The sequence below is a fragment of the Rosa rugosa genome, chromosome 1 (genome assembly GCF_958449725.1).
Source record: "Rosa rugosa chromosome 1, drRosRugo1.1, whole genome shotgun sequence".
Lineage (NCBI taxonomy): Eukaryota > Viridiplantae > Streptophyta > Magnoliopsida > Rosales > Rosaceae > Rosa > Rosa rugosa.
In genome coordinates, this window is record NC_084820.1 from 70817171 (window position 1) to 70834592 (window position 17422).

The following is a 17422-nucleotide window of genomic DNA, read 5'->3' on the forward strand; positions in this document are numbered from 1 at the left end:
GAGACTGAGAGAGAGAGAGAGAGAGAGAGAGATATATTCCATGTTAGCTGAGGATCTTGATTCTTGATCATGGTCGGTCAGTCGGTGGATAGCCGCCTCATAGGCTATGATGATTCATGAATCATGATCGTATTTTTAGTTAGAATTACCGACTGATGTCTTTGATGATAATTAGCTGAGGAGCTTGATCACAGCCGGTGGATAGCCTATGAGGCTATGATGAATTGATGATTCATGATTGTATTTTTAGTTAGAATTACCGACTGATGTCTTTGATGTTAAATTACTGGCTAAAAAAATATTAAAAAAATAAAGTAACAATAAGTGAATGAGCTTTTGTTGGGCTTTGGGATTTCTTGATGCTTTCTTTGGCTTCTTTATTTAAAGATGTGCATTTTGTGTTGCAGATTGGAGAATTTTTATTTTCGAGTTTTGGTGATAGTGTCTGGGTTTATGCACAATACCGAGATTGTTGTTGATGCCCTTTCCTTGCTGGCATAACTTCCATCTTGAATGCTCTCAATTTTCTTTCAATAACAAAATCAAAACTTCAAGATATGAGAGAAGATGGTTGAGATGATTTGATTATGAGGGTTGAAACATTTTGTTGTGAGTATGATATTATTATGCCAGATATGTCTGCTCCTTATAAGAAAAGTACAAGGGCTTGTGAACAAAATATTACAAATGAGCATTATTATCGGGTCAATACACTTAATGCTGTGATAGACTTTCAATTGGCAGAGTTGGATAGTAGATTTACAGATAATTCGTTGGAGCTCCTTATTCTTAGTGCTACATTTGATCCACGTGATAATTTTTGATCATTTAAATGTGAAGATGTTTGCAATCTTGCTTTGAGGTTTTATCCTCATGATTTTACATCATATGATATGCTTGCTCTAGATATGGAGTGTGGGTATTTTCTAGCAGATATTCAGAAGGATCCAAGACTTGCCAACACAACTACTGTGTCTGATTTGTGTCGGCGGTTAGTTGAATCAAGAAAGTCAGCATTCTTTTCTATGATTTATAGATTGATTTGTCTTGTGCTGACTCTGCCAGTTTCTACAGCAACAACAGAGAGAGCATTTTCATCTATATATGAACATCATAAAAAACAAACTTCGAAATAAGATGGAATATGAGTTTTTTGATGATTTGATGGTTCTCTACATCGAAAAAGAATTTGCCGATAGCATTGATACTGATTATGTGATTGCTGAGTTTGAAGTGAGTGGGCCTCGGAGGGTACGATTTAGTTAGTTTATTGTTGTTTTACAACAAATGTATGCTTATAGTTTTTAATTTACGGGGTTTGGTTTTATGTCCCCTCCGTTGTATGTTTTGATCCAAAATAATAAAAGCATAAGAATGAGCCTCCCACTGGGTTCCAAACCTAATATATATATATATATATATATATATATATATATATATATATATATATATATTGTTCACTTCTAATTAGCCTAGACAAGAATTGGATCCTGGATCCGCCATGCTTATATAGGGAAGATTTCTGCTTATCTTTGGCTTCAAGTTTCCTTGTAAGACTTGAGATTAGATTCCTTTCTTGATTTGGAATGGGAAAAGCTTGAAATATCTTCAGTAGAAGTAGGAATAAGTTCATCATTGAATCCTCATCTGAAATAACTTCCTTGAAACATTAGGATTGATGATCTTGTGCCGCGGAACTTGAGTTCTCCACAAACATTTGTAAATTCCCGAGCAGGTTTCCTGTTCTGTCCTATCTTCAATCAAACAATCATAACTTCCTCTAGAAGTATCGAAATCGAGATCCGTAAAACTATTGTCGGCCACATCTCTCTCCTTCTCCTTCTCTCTTGTTAAAGATGTGTAGTGTCCGGCGGTGCAGTGACATATATCAACTACATCAGTTTCACCTCGCCCAACAGCCTAATCTCACAATCCACTTTGTGCGATTTCTCGAACTGGCGAGTTGAATGGCCATCTCAGGATGCAAACAAAAGCGAGATTAGATGAAAACTTCATATGCTGCTCGAAGTTAAGATCCATTACAAATCAAAGATAGATACACCAGGAGAAAAAGAAGAAAGAGAGATAGAGATCGTACAAAGACTCAGGTGGGTGGCAATTCAATTTTTTATTTTTTTTTACTTCCCTAATTCTTTAAATTTCCAAATCAAATTAATAAAAAATAGATGTACGTGTAATTAGAACCTTCCACATTCCAACATATCTTACCTTTTTTTTATTTTGACAATTAACATTTCTTACCTTTAGCAGTTTAGCATAATAAACAGTGTGGAAATTAAAAGCAAATCTCTCAAAAATAGTTATTATCTGTTTCTATAAACGGTAAAACTCTGTTAATCCTTACTTCTGTCACAAGCTAAGTACACACACATTTATGGTAACACTCGGTTTCATGATTTTCTCCTCTGCCCCCAAATAAAGGTTCATGCTTTTTGGTCCTTTTGGGTACTGTAGCCAACTCCTCACCTGTTTCCCATCAAATCAAACCTTAACTTCTTCTCTTTCATCAAACCCTCTCCACTGATTCCTCTTTTCATTTTCCCAAAATACCCTTCCTGCTCAGATTATTGGGGGCCCTTTCGTCTGCCTAGCTCCCCTGGTTTGTTCAACAGCTGGGTTTTCTTTGCTGCTCTGTTTTCAGGTTGGTTGCTGGAAACTTTGGTCTTTTTCATCTGAATTTTCTGCCATTTCAGTTTTTAGTGTTGGGTTTCTTTCCTCTGGGTTTGTACTATATTTTTACCTGAATTGGGTTTGTTAAACTATTCATCTTAATGCATGCTTTATTATTTTTGTGTTTATTGTGAGCTGGGTTTGTGTTTTTGTTTGTGGGTTTTGCAATGCAGCATGAAATTAAGCTTCTTTTTCTTGTTTTGGTTTTGGGGGTTTGTTGAAAAATTGAAATTTATTGCTTAACACAGCACATCAGTCTTTTTGAGGTGGTTGTTGGACCTCTTTTTTTTCACCTTTTAGTCTCTTGCCTTCTGTAATTTCAGTTTTTCACTGTCCTTTTTAGCACCTCCTTTTCATTTGACTTGTACTTGCTGTGGTCCTCTCTGTTCAATCATTACTTCTTCACCTGTAATTTGATTTTCTGGTTTGCAGAAACAATGAGCAATTCAAACTTTGTGGATTTGTCTAGTGATGATGACGATGATGAAACCAGCGTTTCGAACTCTGTTTCTCCAACGCCAATATCTCGGCAATTCTGGAAAGCTGGAAACTACAAGAGTGCACCGAGACAGGGTCATAAAGCCGGAAATAAAAGTAAAAGTTTCTTATCAGTTATAATTATATCATACATTGGGTGCTTAAAGTTTGTACAACTGGATTAGGAAGATCATATGAGGTTAAGTCATTGGTGTATTACCTTCATAATGGTCAATATCTATGAGTGGCCCGTCAAATTTGTTACTGGGAAGAGTAATTAGAGGAGCTTAAAAAAATTGAGAACTAAACAAGTTACGCCGCGTGAAATAGGCTAAAAACCAAAATTATAGTTGTTTGAATGTTTGCATGATACTGCTTCTCCTATTTGTCTGAGTTTTGTTGCAAAATTGCAGATCAACACAACCATATGCGGATACACCCTATGTTCCTTCACTCAAATGCCACTTCACATAAGTGGGCTTTTGGAGGTACCATATTTCATTAATATGTTTCATTTGCTTCCCTTATCTTGTGCTTGCACGTATTCAGTTCTTGTGGCCTTTTGTTCACTTGTTTGCAGGCATAGCAGAGTTGCTCGACAATGCAGTTGATGAGGTAATTTGCAATGCCTTCCCTATCATTTTGGTTACTCTATTTATCCGTTGAAAGGCTCATTTTCATAATGCATCAACTACAAGCATTCTTTCTCTTCTTCTTCTTGTCCAATAGGTTGAAATTGAATTATTGGGCTTCATGGCTTGTTAACAACCTATATTCTTCTTCTTTCTGCCTGCATGTGTGTGTCTGAGCATGCTTAACTATGGCACCCTCTGAGTTATGTTTGATTGGCACTCATAACTTTTTACTTTTGTTTGCGTGAGCTAGATACAAAATGGAGCAACTTATGTTTCCATAGACAAGAGTTCTACTCCATGGGATGGGAAGCCAGCTTTGTTAATTCAAGGTTAGCCTACAAACCTTTTGAACCTTTTGCTAGTTGCTATGTGGACAATATTCTCATATGAACTTTTGGCTTCTTAAAAATTGACAAAAAGATGACGGCGGTGGAATGGACCCAGCGGCTATAAGGCGCTGTATGAGCTTTGGATTTACAGATAAGATATCAAAATCAACCATTGGACAGTGTATGAATTGTATTGAGGCCATTGGATCATTTTGAATGATGTACTGTGTATTTATATTGATCAGCATCCTTTTAGCCTTTCAGATGGAAATGGTTTCAAGACCAGCTCTATGAGACTTGGAGCAGATGTTATGGTCTTCAGTCGCCACAGGTCTGATGACTCTGACTTAATCACATATTATTTCACTTTATCGAAGATTGAAGATTGCTTTTGTATACCAGCATATGTGAAGTAACCATTTACTCATTAAACTATTGATTTTCAATGAACAAGAGCTCCCCTTCCTCAAGATTTCCCTGCAAAAGAAATGTATATGAATTAGAGAGAGAGTAAAGAAAGATAACTCTGGTACTGGTAGTGTTGTTAAATTCTCTAAATACTATCCAAAGAGGGGGATTGGTAACTATTATTATATATGAAGAAACCAATTGACAGTTCTATGTACTAATCTTGGTTGTATTAGGAAGAGCGATCTTTTATTCTCTTTAATGTCAAACAGATTCCTGTACAATTGTTTATATCTCAAGTATTAGAAAGTGGAGAAAACCATCAGCATGTTGGAATTAGGATACAATCCTCTTCCTGAAAATAGAGATAGTGCTTATTTCTGTATCTAGACATTTAAAGTATGAGTATATAGTCCTTAATTTTTTGTTTATATTGGTGGCGTACTATTCAGGGCACTGACTCAAAGTGTTGGACTCCTTTCATATACATTTTTGAGTCAGATGGGCTATGATGAGATACTTGTACCAATGGTGAGTCTGTCATAACACCTTATAAATGTGGTACTATCTTTTGCAAGTTCATGCAATATTAAATTCAGTAATATCCATCCCAAATTGGGTAGTATAACAAGGTGAACATGATATACAACTGTCCTTTCTGATAGTTAAAAATGACCTAAAGGTGAACATCTTTGTGATCATTTTCATAGTTATATTCCTAAAGTTAACACAGGTCAGTACTTTTACGGGCTTCACTGCATCACCTTGTTGTTACCATAAACAACAAGACCAAAGTAATCAATATGCATATATTTTGTTGGATCAGGGTTTGACCCCACCTTTGGGTATATTTATGATACCAGAAACTGGTATAGAATGCATCCTCCTTTTCTATACATATAATCTGTATGAATTTGGAACACCGAGAAAACAGACTGGGGGCCGTGCCCATGGTGGTGCCGACCACTGCCGCTGGTTAATGAATTCAAACAATTCTTGTAATAAGTAAAAATTTAGTGCTCGACTGGGGTTAATGTGGACAAGTTTGATGACAAGTATTCCGCAAAGGCCGTGGGTGAAATGCTATGAGCTGTTTTTTATTTATTTTTTGGGTTAATTCAATTGGAATTCACTTTGTATCTCTGATTGTACTTTCACTTTCTTTAATAGTCTTCTTTATATAGGAAGTGCAATGATTAATGCATATTACAGGTGGATTATGAGTTTAACATATCATCTGGAACATATCGGCCCTTACTGCAACATGGTAAACAACAATTTTCCTCTAATTTGACCATGATGTTGCAATGGTCTCCTTATTCAACAGAAGAAGAGCTGCTGAAGCAAGTAAGCCTGCTAAATTATAATTTGGCATTAAATCTCTGCATTAAACTTTTCCTCATGACAAGTACTTCTGAATTTTTATCTGTTGCTTTACATACCGCTCTTTGTTAATGAAGTGATTTATCCCTATGCTCAGTTTGATGATATAGGGCCTCATGGAACAAAAATTGTCATATACAGTCTTTGGTTGAATGATGATGGGGATATGGAACTAGATTTCAATTTTGATCCTGAGGTGTTGTTTCTGCCTTTGCTTCATTTCATTCTTCATCTTTGAAGCACATTAGATAATTTTCTTCCATAATCTTTTTGTTGCAGGATATATGTATCAATGGTGGAAAAACAAGTGAGAAAAGAAAACCAATTTTTTACCATCATGTGGCTAACCAATTTCAGTTCTCTCTTCGTGTAAGTATTGAGTTCAGATTTTGATGTCAACTATGAAAATAAATTTATCTTCAGTAAATTAAGCTTTTGTTTCAACCTCATAGGTGTATGCATCGATCTTGTATTGGCGGTTACCTAAGTACTTCAAAATAATATTGCGGGGACAAGTGGTTGAACACTACAATATTGCCTTGGATCTTAAGTTTCATGAGATCATCAAGTATAGGCCACAAACTGATGAGTATATGAAGGTTTGTGCATCCCATGAACTGCTTTCTGTAAGTCAATGTACGGTTGAATGATACTTTGTAATAAACGGACGATTAGATGGAACACTCTCAAATTCTTACAGAAGTGGTGGTGATTATTGGCAACTATCATAATTTGAAAGCCTTAAGATGGAGCTAATTAAACATGTTGCACTTTTGTTTTCTGACCAGGGACAACATGTTTTCTTGAACAATAGAGTAGATTATTGCTTTCGTGAGGAAGTGGGATGAAATTATCTTCATGTTAAATTATTTTAAACCATGTGTGAAGAGATTCTGAAATACTGTATTCTGCTCAAAAGTGGGTCTATATTGAGAAAAATGACCCTTACCCCTGCCCAATTCCTATTCACTCTATCTGTGATTGAGCAAGTGCATGTCATGTTTTATATAAATGTGGATGTGGTTTTGTTGGTATCACTGGCTGTCCCTAATGCTAATTAATTCATTGTTCAGTCCGTGTTAACTACCGATATAGGGTTTCTGAAGGAAGCTCCACATGTGAATATTCATGGTTTCTGTATCTACCATCGGAATCGTCTAATACTGGTAATTCTCTTCTCTTTCATTGTTACCCAGATTATCTGATAAAATTTACTGGCCTTCTCTGACAGTTTAGATACTAGTAAAATATAATTCTAATTATCAAAGTATTGAAACTGTGTAATTGGAAAGATTTTGTTGATATATTTCCTGGATTTATATACTATGGCTCTGTATAATCTCAGAAAAGAGAGAAAAACAATGAGCTTTTTTTTTTATTCGTCACTTGGTTTTACTTATTCAGCATTCATTACTTTTTGGCAGCCATTTTGGCGTGCACTTAAAACTATGACAAATAGTACTGGGCGAGGTGTTGTGGGTGAGAACTCCTGACTGCATTTTCCATTCTCAAGGTTTTGTTCAAAGGTGTATCTAGTTTAAACTGTTGGATATGGGTCATGATTTATGTAGTGGTATTTTAGGTGTTTTGGAAGCCAATCATATCCAGCCTACTCACAATAAGCAAGATTTTGAGAAAACTCCCCTCTTCCAAAAGCTTGAAGATCGTTTGAGGCAAATGACGTTGGAGTATTGGTGAGCCTCATCTTGCATAGTTGCATGGTCCTTATAATTAATTTTAATATGATTTTATTTAAAAGAATTTAAAAAGCTATTCTGAAAATGACGTAATTGTGTTGCAAGATATTTGAGCAAGTATATAACAAGCTCCGGAATGTCTATATGAAGAAACCATGGTTTTTTAACAGACAGAGAGTCATGCAGATTAGCAATAGTACTCTGAAACTAACCAAGGATAAATTCAGAAATTCATTACCTAAAGTATATTAGACTCCGAAAGCGGCCACTACCTTGCTAAAACACTAGGAAAAATGCAATGAGATATTTTTTTTAAGTGCCACGTAATGACAGTGATGAGATATTTCATAGAACAATGGACTGTTTTTGGATGCTAGTCATGTGACAGTAGGAGCTTTCTTATTGGTGTAAAAGTAGATTTGCTAATGCTTCTATCATTGGATCCTTTAAAGTAACTTTACATTATGTTCTTTATGTATATATGGTTTTTCACAATCTCATGTGTTGATTAGGATTTTGAGTCCAAAAACTTCTAACTCTGTGGCTTGGCAGGCATCTACACTGTGAATTAATTGGTTATCCGAAACTCAAAACAAATCACCGTATAGAATTGGATCATCAGGAATCACCTTCTTCAAGAACTCGAAATCGCTTGTACCAGCCTGAGTCACTGGATCATGGTTCTCAAAATGGAAGTTCAGGAGCATCTTTGAATGTAGTGGGTTTCTTAGAAGATTCTGAAGTCACTACATTAGAAGTCTCATCTGGAGGACTGGGAAAGTCAACAGACATCCACAAAGTCAGGAACCAAGAAGGTATATACTTTGCGGTCAATAGTGATCGATCAATTGGAATTTCTTGAAGTTTCTTTTTCGACACCTATTAGTTAGCGAACAAGTTGAGTTTTAACTTGAATTGTGTTTGTCTACTAGGACTCATCGTAAAGAGGAAGCATCTTGATCCTCTAGTAAGCCTACAACATGCAAAAAGGCACATGGGACCCTGTGGAACTCAGATCGAACACTATACTGAACAGGTTTTTTAGATGCTGAGAAACTACTAACTTTATCATGCTTATTAAAGAGTGCAATAATTAGTTCACTTGTATAATGTTAAATACTTATTACTGTTCCTCATGATATTTTTTGACAGCCTGATAGCACTGTAGTTTCAGAGAAGATAAAACTGATGCAAACAAATAAAAGGCTCCTTTCACAGTAAGTACAAAGCAATTATATATAGTAGTTATCTAGCACGTACCTAGTTCTAGGTAGCCTTCAGGTGAGTTCGTTGTTTGAATTAAAGACAACCACCTTATGGCTACAAGAGCTGATTTAGGTGCCATTAGAGCTGGTCTCATTGGAATAATAGTTATATCTTTTGAACTATAGTGAAATTTGGAATTTCTCAATGTCTTGTATATTCCAGGCTGTCAGAAAAGGAGAAAACGGTGGAAGAACTCAATTTGAAGGTATTTCAGGTTATACCTTACATATGGTAACTTTATGTCGAGTAAGATGTGTTTGCATTTGCAAGTCTTCTCCTTTTCGACCTTTGTTGTTGACTTGTTGCTACGCATTTAGCACTGTGGTAGTTGAGTTCTTAAGTTCCTTATATTTCAGTACTATATTCAACATGAAATTAAAATTTTCTGCAGGTTCAACAACTTAGAAGTGAACAAGAGAGCTTACGGCTAGAATTCACACAGATGCTGCTCGAAGCAAAATTGTTGGAGGGGAACAGTATAGAATTTTTCTAGACTTTCTAGATAAAGGAGAAGAAATCACTTTTAACATTTGTATAAAATTCTATTGGCATTCTCCTTAGGTCACTAGATATCACCATAACCTTACCCTTTTTCAGAGGAGGGTAGATAACATAGCATGTCCAGACTATGCTGGTGACGGTTTTTGTTCTTGAGGACGTCCCTTTTTATATGAAAAGAGAAATCAGTTTCATGCTTTTGCAAGTAGACTTGTCAGTGTACTTATTTGCATTTGGTATCTACTTAAATTGAAGTTAAAGAATATGAAATTGTAAAAACCAATAAATTGGCTCATATGCTATTCACACAGTCACATATATAAGAAGGCTTTGAACTTCATTAATTGGCGAAAGAATAATGCTAGGTGAACTTCCCTAATAACTCTATCCGTGGAAGTTCCAAAAGATCATTTATCTCAGCTAACTGGCAGTGAGATGCATCTTCTGCATAAAAACAGTGGACTACATTTTTCACGTCAACCAAGAACCAACGCTCTTCTTCAATCCCCTGTCCTTCATTAATCTTCTAATCTTCCGAACATCAATCCATTTCCCAGCCAAAGCATAGATGTTCGACAATATCACATATCCTAGAGACTTTTTTTTCTACTGACTCCAAAAGCTTCCGGGCTGTCCTTTCCGCTATCTCATCAATCGAGCTGCCCAGGCATTACTTTCAGGCTCAAATGTCATGGACTCTATGAACTCTTCAGCTTCGGAAAGGCTTCCTGATCGAGACAGCATGCATATCCACCACAGAGTTGTAGTGCATGTCTTCCCCTTGGCTTTATACCATAATTAAACACCTTCCATTGAATTAAAGTACTGCAACCCTTTGTCGATTAATTAAGCCAGTGTGAGCAGAAGCAAAAAGAACTGATAAGAGCATGAGCTCATTAGGAGCAAGCTGGAGTTGAAGTTCCTTCTCATTTCCTCGAACAACAGCAAATTAATCTCTAACGACGCTATGCTTGCACATCCAGAAAGCACAGTACTCGAGAAGGTGGATGTGTTTGGGGTTTCTCCACACAAAAGCATCTCATTAAACACTTCAATTACCTTATCTAATGCCTTGTTTTCCAAGTAACCTCCGACGATGGTATACCAAGATACATTGTTTGGCACATTTATCCTATCAAATAACACTCCAGCTTCTTCCATTTGTCCATTCACACAATACCCGCCAACCATAGAATTCCACGAAACCACATTCTTCTCAGAAATAAAGTCAAACGCCACGCGCCCGTCCTCAGTTTTTCCACACTTGCAGTGCAAGCCTGTAAGGAGAGCTACTGATAAAGACATCTTTCTTAAGTCAAGACCCGAGCATCCTCTGGAAAGCTTCAAGGCTTCGGAATTCCTCCCATTAATATGATTATTAATCAAACAATTAACCGCAACCTATGAGAAATTTGGACCAGTCTTGACGTGTTTGAATTGGTAAGAAGAATGGCCAAGGCCCTAAGTGGAGCCACCTTGGTTTTTTCAATTTTTTGCTTTGTTTAATTATCACATCATTTCTCGTTCATTTTTTTCTTATTTAGAGAGAAAAATCGGTGCATTGGTTCCTGTGATGATGTGGAAGTCCTAAGAAGGTTCCGGATTTTATGAATAAGTTAGGATGATGTTTAGTCCATCACCCTAATAATGTTTTGGTTACTTTCATTCTAGGGTGGGTCATGACTTCTAAATGTTGTTACCCACATTTTGGCTTATTAATAGATCGACAAGTCTTTATTTCAAAAAAAAAAAAAATGGTGAATATTTGAATTTTGATATCCTTCAACAAAAGAAAGAAATAATCGTGTACGAGTTTTTTTTTTTAAGGAGAAATAATAATTTCATTGATAATGTAGTTATATTACAAAATGACTTGTATGAATGAAACCAATACCACTGTGAATCGAGTCTGTTTTGCTTCGGGGCCACGAGCAACCACTCCATCATCGGCGCAACCGGTGGCATATGAGCCAGCGGACATCTCCGAGACCCATACTGCAGCGACCTGCAAGTCACACATCGACCGTAGAGACGATCGAAGAAAAATTTCAAAGAAACGACATCCTTCATGTTCTCACGTATCTAGTCTAATTGGAATTGGCAGATGGAGATCCAATCCCATCAGAGCCTACAGTACTCCCCCACCTTCCCAAATCAGAAATTTGATTACTCCGTGACATTTTATTTTAGCTCGAATTGTTTATAGAGGAATCACATATATTTAATACATACGTACAATTTCTTCTTGTCTATACACTTGTAAGTCATACTTCAATTACCTTTCACATAAATGTGTACCATAATATTATGACATCACTATGATAATTATCGTTGAATCAACTTGGCATTAAGAACATGACCGACGAAAGGATAACGTAATACCACTACCATGATTGGTCTGGTCCCAATGCATTTGGGATGATGTTGTCGATCTTCTTAACAAATCTATCGTACTAGTCGTCACTAAGCAATCTTTGATTTGATGCAAATTGCAAGCTTGACATAAACGGATAAAGACATATCAAATTTTCTCCAAATCATTATGTTTTTTTTCACACTCATATCCACGTGTATGGTGTATCATTGCCCTCTCCATCCATTATTGTCCTTCGTCGACATCAATATCATCTCATCATCTTATTTCACCACTTGTTGTTTCTGTTACTCAAAAGTAGACAAGTTTTACCGAACCAGAAATTTACTCCGGCTCTATGCTTAAAAAGGACTTCTCCCATGTGTATCTGGCGGTATATTTCACAATTAAAGGATTCCTAGCTAGTTAATTATGCTTCTTGCCTATGAAGATGTGTACCCACGTAATTTTAACAAATATTCTATCAAAAGTAAATGAAATATGAAGAGCTTTGTCAAATTTATCAGTGATGGCGTGATTATATAGCTTTCGGTGACAATCGAATGAACAATTCTTAGGTTCACCCCTGGGTGAATGAGCAAATTCACCATCTCTTGCGATTAATGCATAATAACTTTATAATTTTCTAATCCAACTATTCATGTTGTATAACGTAATATAAATATTAGCTCTGTAAAAAATCAATCAAATTGAAGATCTTTTAGTTATTCATTTCTATGAAATACATGGACGGTTCATCATAGTAGTAGTAAGTGTTGTTAGAACCATCTATTTGTTTGATTCAATTAGATAATTAAACGATTTTCGATTCGATTGATTTTTTACAGAGATGATCTTTACAAGATAATTTAAGATATAGACCGTTGGATTATAAATTTATTAAGTAAAAATATGTTAATCGACAACGGGGGTGAATATGCTTATTCACCCTAGGAGTGAACCTAAGAATTGTTCCAATCGAATATTGTTCATATATAGAGTTTAAGAAATAGAACAACAAGCTTATGATTTGAAACCTTTATCGGAACCAAATAATTAACGAACAACTTAAATCAGCTCGACAAGTTTCCGGTAACGTAGAAACTATAGGCGAATTACTATTTATCCTCTGTAAGTAGTGCATTTTGACGTTCAAAAGACCTTAACTTCGTGGCTAAACTCAAAAGTAACGGGAAAACTACAATTTAGTCTAATTGCAGGATATTAATTAAATATGGACATGCAGGACCAAAACGTAATAATGCCAACTTTAACTTCAACGTACGTTGAAATAAATAGTAAAAACATATCATAAATGAAACCTCTGTGGCTATGTCTTTACATGCATAAAGCAAACAAGAAATCAGTCAAAAAACATAAATCGAGATAAAGAGCGTTGTTACTTTGGGTTGGGGATGCAATTTGAAACTCTCCACTTTTTAAACATCGGTCGAATTCACCGTGATTTATAGAGCTTAGGGATCAATGATATATATTGCGGACACATACAATATTAGAGTTAACCATGAAAGGATTAAGGATATGTCTCATAAATTGATGATAGAGATCATCCCAAATTGATGACCAGGACAAAAGTTTGAACTGTTTGCTTTTGCCTCGTTTACATGCTAGCTCAAAACCCATCCCCAGCTGAGACCTGGATTTGTAGTATCGATCTGATCACACGTACAAAACCAAAGAAGGCCAAGCTCATTCAAATGTGCCCTAAAAGAAACCATCCCCAGCTGAGACCTAGACATCCATGTTGATCACCATCACAGAATTAAGAAGATCGAAAAGGATGATGATGAGCCAAGCCTAGCTAGCTAGAATTAAATTAGCTAGCTTTGAACTTACTCGAACTCAGCAAGAGCTAGCTGGGTGGGTAACCGTCGTTGTGACAAATAGCTAGAGACATGCATTTGATGCAAGGCAAACAAGAAGCCACCATGCAACAATCTGACATCACCAACACGTACAAACGTCTTAGTTTTTATTAAATGAGATTTGGAAATGTCTGCCCGTTCTGTCATTGTGCTCATAATACCCGCCCATTTCCCTTTCGTAGGTATTATGAGCACAGTAACAAAAATAATCTGAGATAACTGGCTGAACTGGTGTAGGGAGCATCTAAATTGTCCTTTCGAGATAAGGTTGGTAGGAAATCATTTAATCATCCAAATATATCGACCAATAGGAGTATTTAAGTAAAAAGTTTTTTTTTTTTTTTGGCAACATTTAAGTAAAAAGTTTAGATGCCGTGAAGAAAACGGGAAATTCTAATGTATTTGTGGGTATCTCATACCCACATTTACAAAAGTGACAACAAATTTGTTGTCAGAGTGGTAATGTACGTTGAGTCATATTTTGTGTAATCTTAGTTCTAATAATGGTAATTACACCTTTTATGCCATTGTTACAAGCTTTTGAACAAATTCGTTGTCAATGTTGTAATTTTTGTTGTAATCTTAGTTATAATAATGGTAATTACACCTCTTACAACATTATTACAAGCTTTTGAACAAATTCGTTGTCAATGTTGTAATTTTTGTTTAACTATATGTAAATAGTGTAAATGAATATGGTAACTTTTGTTCTCAATGTTGTAATTTTAATTCAAATAATTGTAATTTTTTGTTCAAATAGTTATAAATGAGTGTATGAGATACTCACAAGCACCATAGCTTGTCTTAAAGAAAACTACATATATTGGAAGCTTTATAATACATTTTTTTTTTTTTCTGTTCACTCCAATATAATAGGCCTCTTTAACCAGAAGCCAAGTTAGTAGTGATAGTATCGATCACTATCAAACAAGCCTTTTCTACATCTTATATATGCCACACGCAGACATTCCCTCGCAGAAATTCTCCAAGCATCTCTGACGCCAACACAATTCAAAACTTCACAGCAAACCATGCACCAAATTATGTAGCTATGAACATCAACACCAGAATTAAATTTTGCTTCTAGCTAATCTTCTTCTTTGCTTCAATTCCTCCTCCAAATTAAACTTAACATTTCCACCGAAATCGAACAACTAATTAAGCACCACCACCATGGAAGATGAACACCCCCCTGAACAAGTTCCACTAAAACAAGCTGTCCCTGCTCATCTTTTTGCTTTACCAGTTGATGAAGATGGAAAAGCCACAGAATTCAGACCATTCTCAATGGCATCACCACACATGCGAGCCTTCCACCTCGCATGGTTCTCCTTATTCTCTTGCTTCTTCTCCACCTTCTCCATCCCTCCACTCCTCGCCGTCATCCGCGACGACCTCCACCTCACCGAAACAGATACCTCACGCGCCGCCATCGCCGCCTTCATCGGCTCCATCTTCTCCCGCATTGTCATGGGCCCCATCTGCGACCACCTCGGCCCACGCGTCGCCTCCGCCACCCTCTCCCTCCTCACCTCCCCTATCATCCTCGCCACCGCCCTTGTCTCCTCCCCAAACGCCTTCATCACCATCCGCTTCCTCGTTGGCTTCTCCCTCGCCAACTTCGTCGCCAACCAGTTCTGGATGAGCCGCATGTTCTCCGGCTGCGTCGTCGGCCTCGCCAACGGCGTCTCCGCCGGCTGGGCCAACACGGGCGCAGGCGCCACCCAGCTCGTCATGCCACTCATCTACTCCTTCATCATGTCAGCATTCAACTTGCCATCCTCCACTGCCTGGCGACTGTCATATATAGTCCCCGCCGTACTCCAAGCCAGCACGGCTGTACTGGTCCTGACCTACGGCCAGGACCTACCTTCTGGGAGCTACAAACGTACCTCCAAGAAGGGCTCGAAAGACAGCTTTTTCGAGGTCTTCTTCCACGGGATAAAAAACTACAGAGGTTGGATCTTGGCTTTGACCTACGGGTTTTCCTTTGGTGTGGAGCTGACCACTGACAACATCATTGCTCAGTACTTCTACGACCGGTTCGGCGTGAACATTCAGGTGGCCGGAACCATAGCTTCCTGCTTCGGATTGGCGAACTTCTTTTCCAGGCCAAGTGGGGGTTTGTTTTCCGATATGTTGGGGAGGAGGTTCGGGATGAGAGGGAAGCTGTGGGGTTTGTGGGCGACGCAAACGGTGGCGGGTTTGCTGTGCTTGTTACTCGGCCGAGTTAACTCGCTCTGGAGCTCCATACTTGTCATGTGTGTGTTCTCAGTTTTTGTTCAGGCCGCCGCGGGACTCACGTTTGGGGTGGTTCCATTTGTTTCCAAAAGGTAAAAGAGTTTTCAGCTTTTACGTTACATGTCACGGCGACCGTTGATGACTCATCGACGTCGTTGGCTCTGTGTGTCCCTCTTTCTTTTTAACTACTGTTTCATGATGATGATGGTGGTGCTAACTTCTAAGCGAGGGGGGTGTGGTGTTTGGTCATGAAGTTCATGACTTACCCCTCTCCCTGTTGTTTTGGACTTCTAGCTTTCAAATTTGCCATAGGTCTTTCCGAAAAACGACATGCAATGCATAGAAATTTGAAAAAGAAGAACATGGACACTTGTTAAGTTTGTCACCTTGTCTTATAAAACGACAGTAATTAAGTCTCAATCATCCAACTGTTATTCCTTTGCATGCAAGCTAAGCTAGTAGTGTAGAAATTCATATTGTCTTCCATCGGCCCTTTATACATACGCACAATATTCACGCTCTTTACGAATGTAATCGATTGTTTATAAGTGAAAAATTATTTATCTTTTATAGAAATTACAGAAATATAAATCGAGTATTTTTCAGTGAAATTCAGACTTAGTATTATAAAAAAAAAACATGCATTTGTATAGTATATCAATCAACACATATGCATATTGTGTTTAGAGAAGGTCTTTTTTTTTTTTGGCTGAAAGAGAAGGTCTTTTGATTCAGAATTGCATGTTATATTGGATTACCAAAGTTTCATAGTTGGAATGGTTCATCGAGTTGATCTCGAGTAGAAAGTTTTATCTCTTGGGTATATTGCTTTGACCACCAAGTTGACCTTGTACTCTAGAAGACATGACACATTTTTTGTGTGCAGCAATGCAACATGGCAAAATGTATCAAATAACATATGTGTGATGCGGTTTTTCAGGTCACTAGGAGTGATTTCAGGGATAACAGGCGGTGGAGGGACTATGGGGGCGGTGATAACCCAGCTCCTATTGTTTTCAGGCTCTAAATACTCGAAGCAAACAGGCATTTCTCTTATGGGAATCATGATGATCGTTTGTACTCTCCCACTGTCACTCATGTACTTCCCTCAATGGGGTGGAATGCTCTGTGGCCCTTCCCATCATCCTGATCTCGATCTAGAAGCAGATCATTATCGCTTGCTCAAATAGATCGAATCATAACAAGCAAGAAGGGTGTTAATAGCCTCAGAGTTCCATGGAGCAAGTAGGAAGATGAATTATTTATGTAAACTGAGGATTATTAGTTTGGTACTGTTATATATACAAATCAACAGTTAAAAAGGGTCTCACATATCCTACATGAATTAGTATCCTTTCTTTATAGAAATGAATGGCGTTCACTTACACTTGTACCATGAGACGTTTCCTTACCTCATTGATAACATAGACATAAACTGAGAAAGGACTAGGCTTTTATATATTTGAGCCTGAAGTACCACGGAGCAAGTAGAATTGGCCTTTCTTAAAGAAATGACAAGCCTTTCTTTCAACGATGTCGTTTAGTACTGTGGTGGTCA

The 17422-nt window shown here is 37.3% G+C and overlaps 2 protein-coding genes across 2 annotated transcripts; both read left to right on the plus strand.

Annotated features, from left to right (window-relative positions):
* The first annotated feature begins 2455 nt into the window (after positions 1-2455).
* LOC133726606 (protein MICRORCHIDIA 6-like) lies at positions 2456-9584 on the plus strand. The gene is made up of 20 exons (XM_062154191.1): positions 2456-2662; positions 3124-3285; positions 3582-3656; positions 3749-3783; positions 4054-4132; positions 4224-4313; positions 4397-4463; positions 4993-5071; positions 5753-5887; positions 6021-6119; positions 6203-6292; positions 6376-6522; positions 6997-7089; positions 7348-7402; positions 7506-7617; positions 8173-8435; positions 8553-8656; positions 8773-8837; positions 9049-9091; positions 9278-9584. Exons 2-20 carry the CDS (start codon positions 3129-3131, stop codon positions 9377-9379), a joined length of 1890 nt encoding a protein of 629 aa, XP_062010175.1. The 5' UTR covers positions 2456-2662; positions 3124-3128; the 3' UTR covers positions 9380-9584.
* Positions 9585-14524: 4940 nt separating this feature from the next.
* On the plus strand, positions 14525-17257 carry LOC133726609 (high affinity nitrate transporter 2.7). The gene is made up of 2 exons (XM_062154193.1): positions 14525-15956; positions 16805-17257. Exons 1-2 carry the CDS (start codon positions 14797-14799, stop codon positions 17052-17054), a joined length of 1410 nt encoding a protein of 469 aa, XP_062010177.1. The 5' UTR covers positions 14525-14796; the 3' UTR covers positions 17055-17257.
* Positions 17258-17422: the final 165 nt, after the last annotated feature.

Bases quoted from the DNA above. Each gene is read 5' to 3' on its own strand.
- LOC133726606 (XM_062154191.1), top strand. From the start codon at position 3,129: ATGAGCAATTCAAACTTTGTGGATTTGTCTAGTGATGATGACGATGAT. The intron at 6,120-6,202 runs GTGTTGTTTCTG...TTTTTGTTGCAG, and splicing joins ATTTCAATTTTGATCCTGAG to GATATATGTATCAATGGTGG. The intron at 8,838-9,048 runs GTAAGTACAAAG...TGTATATTCCAG, and splicing joins AATAAAAGGCTCCTTTCACA to GCTGTCAGAAAAGGAGAAAA.
- LOC133726609 (XM_062154193.1), top strand. From the start codon at position 14,797: ATGGAAGATGAACACCCCCCTGAACAAGTTCCACTAAAACAAGCTGTC. The intron at 15,957-16,804 runs GTAAAAGAGTTT...GCGGTTTTTCAG, and splicing joins GTTCCATTTGTTTCCAAAAG to GTCACTAGGAGTGATTTCAG.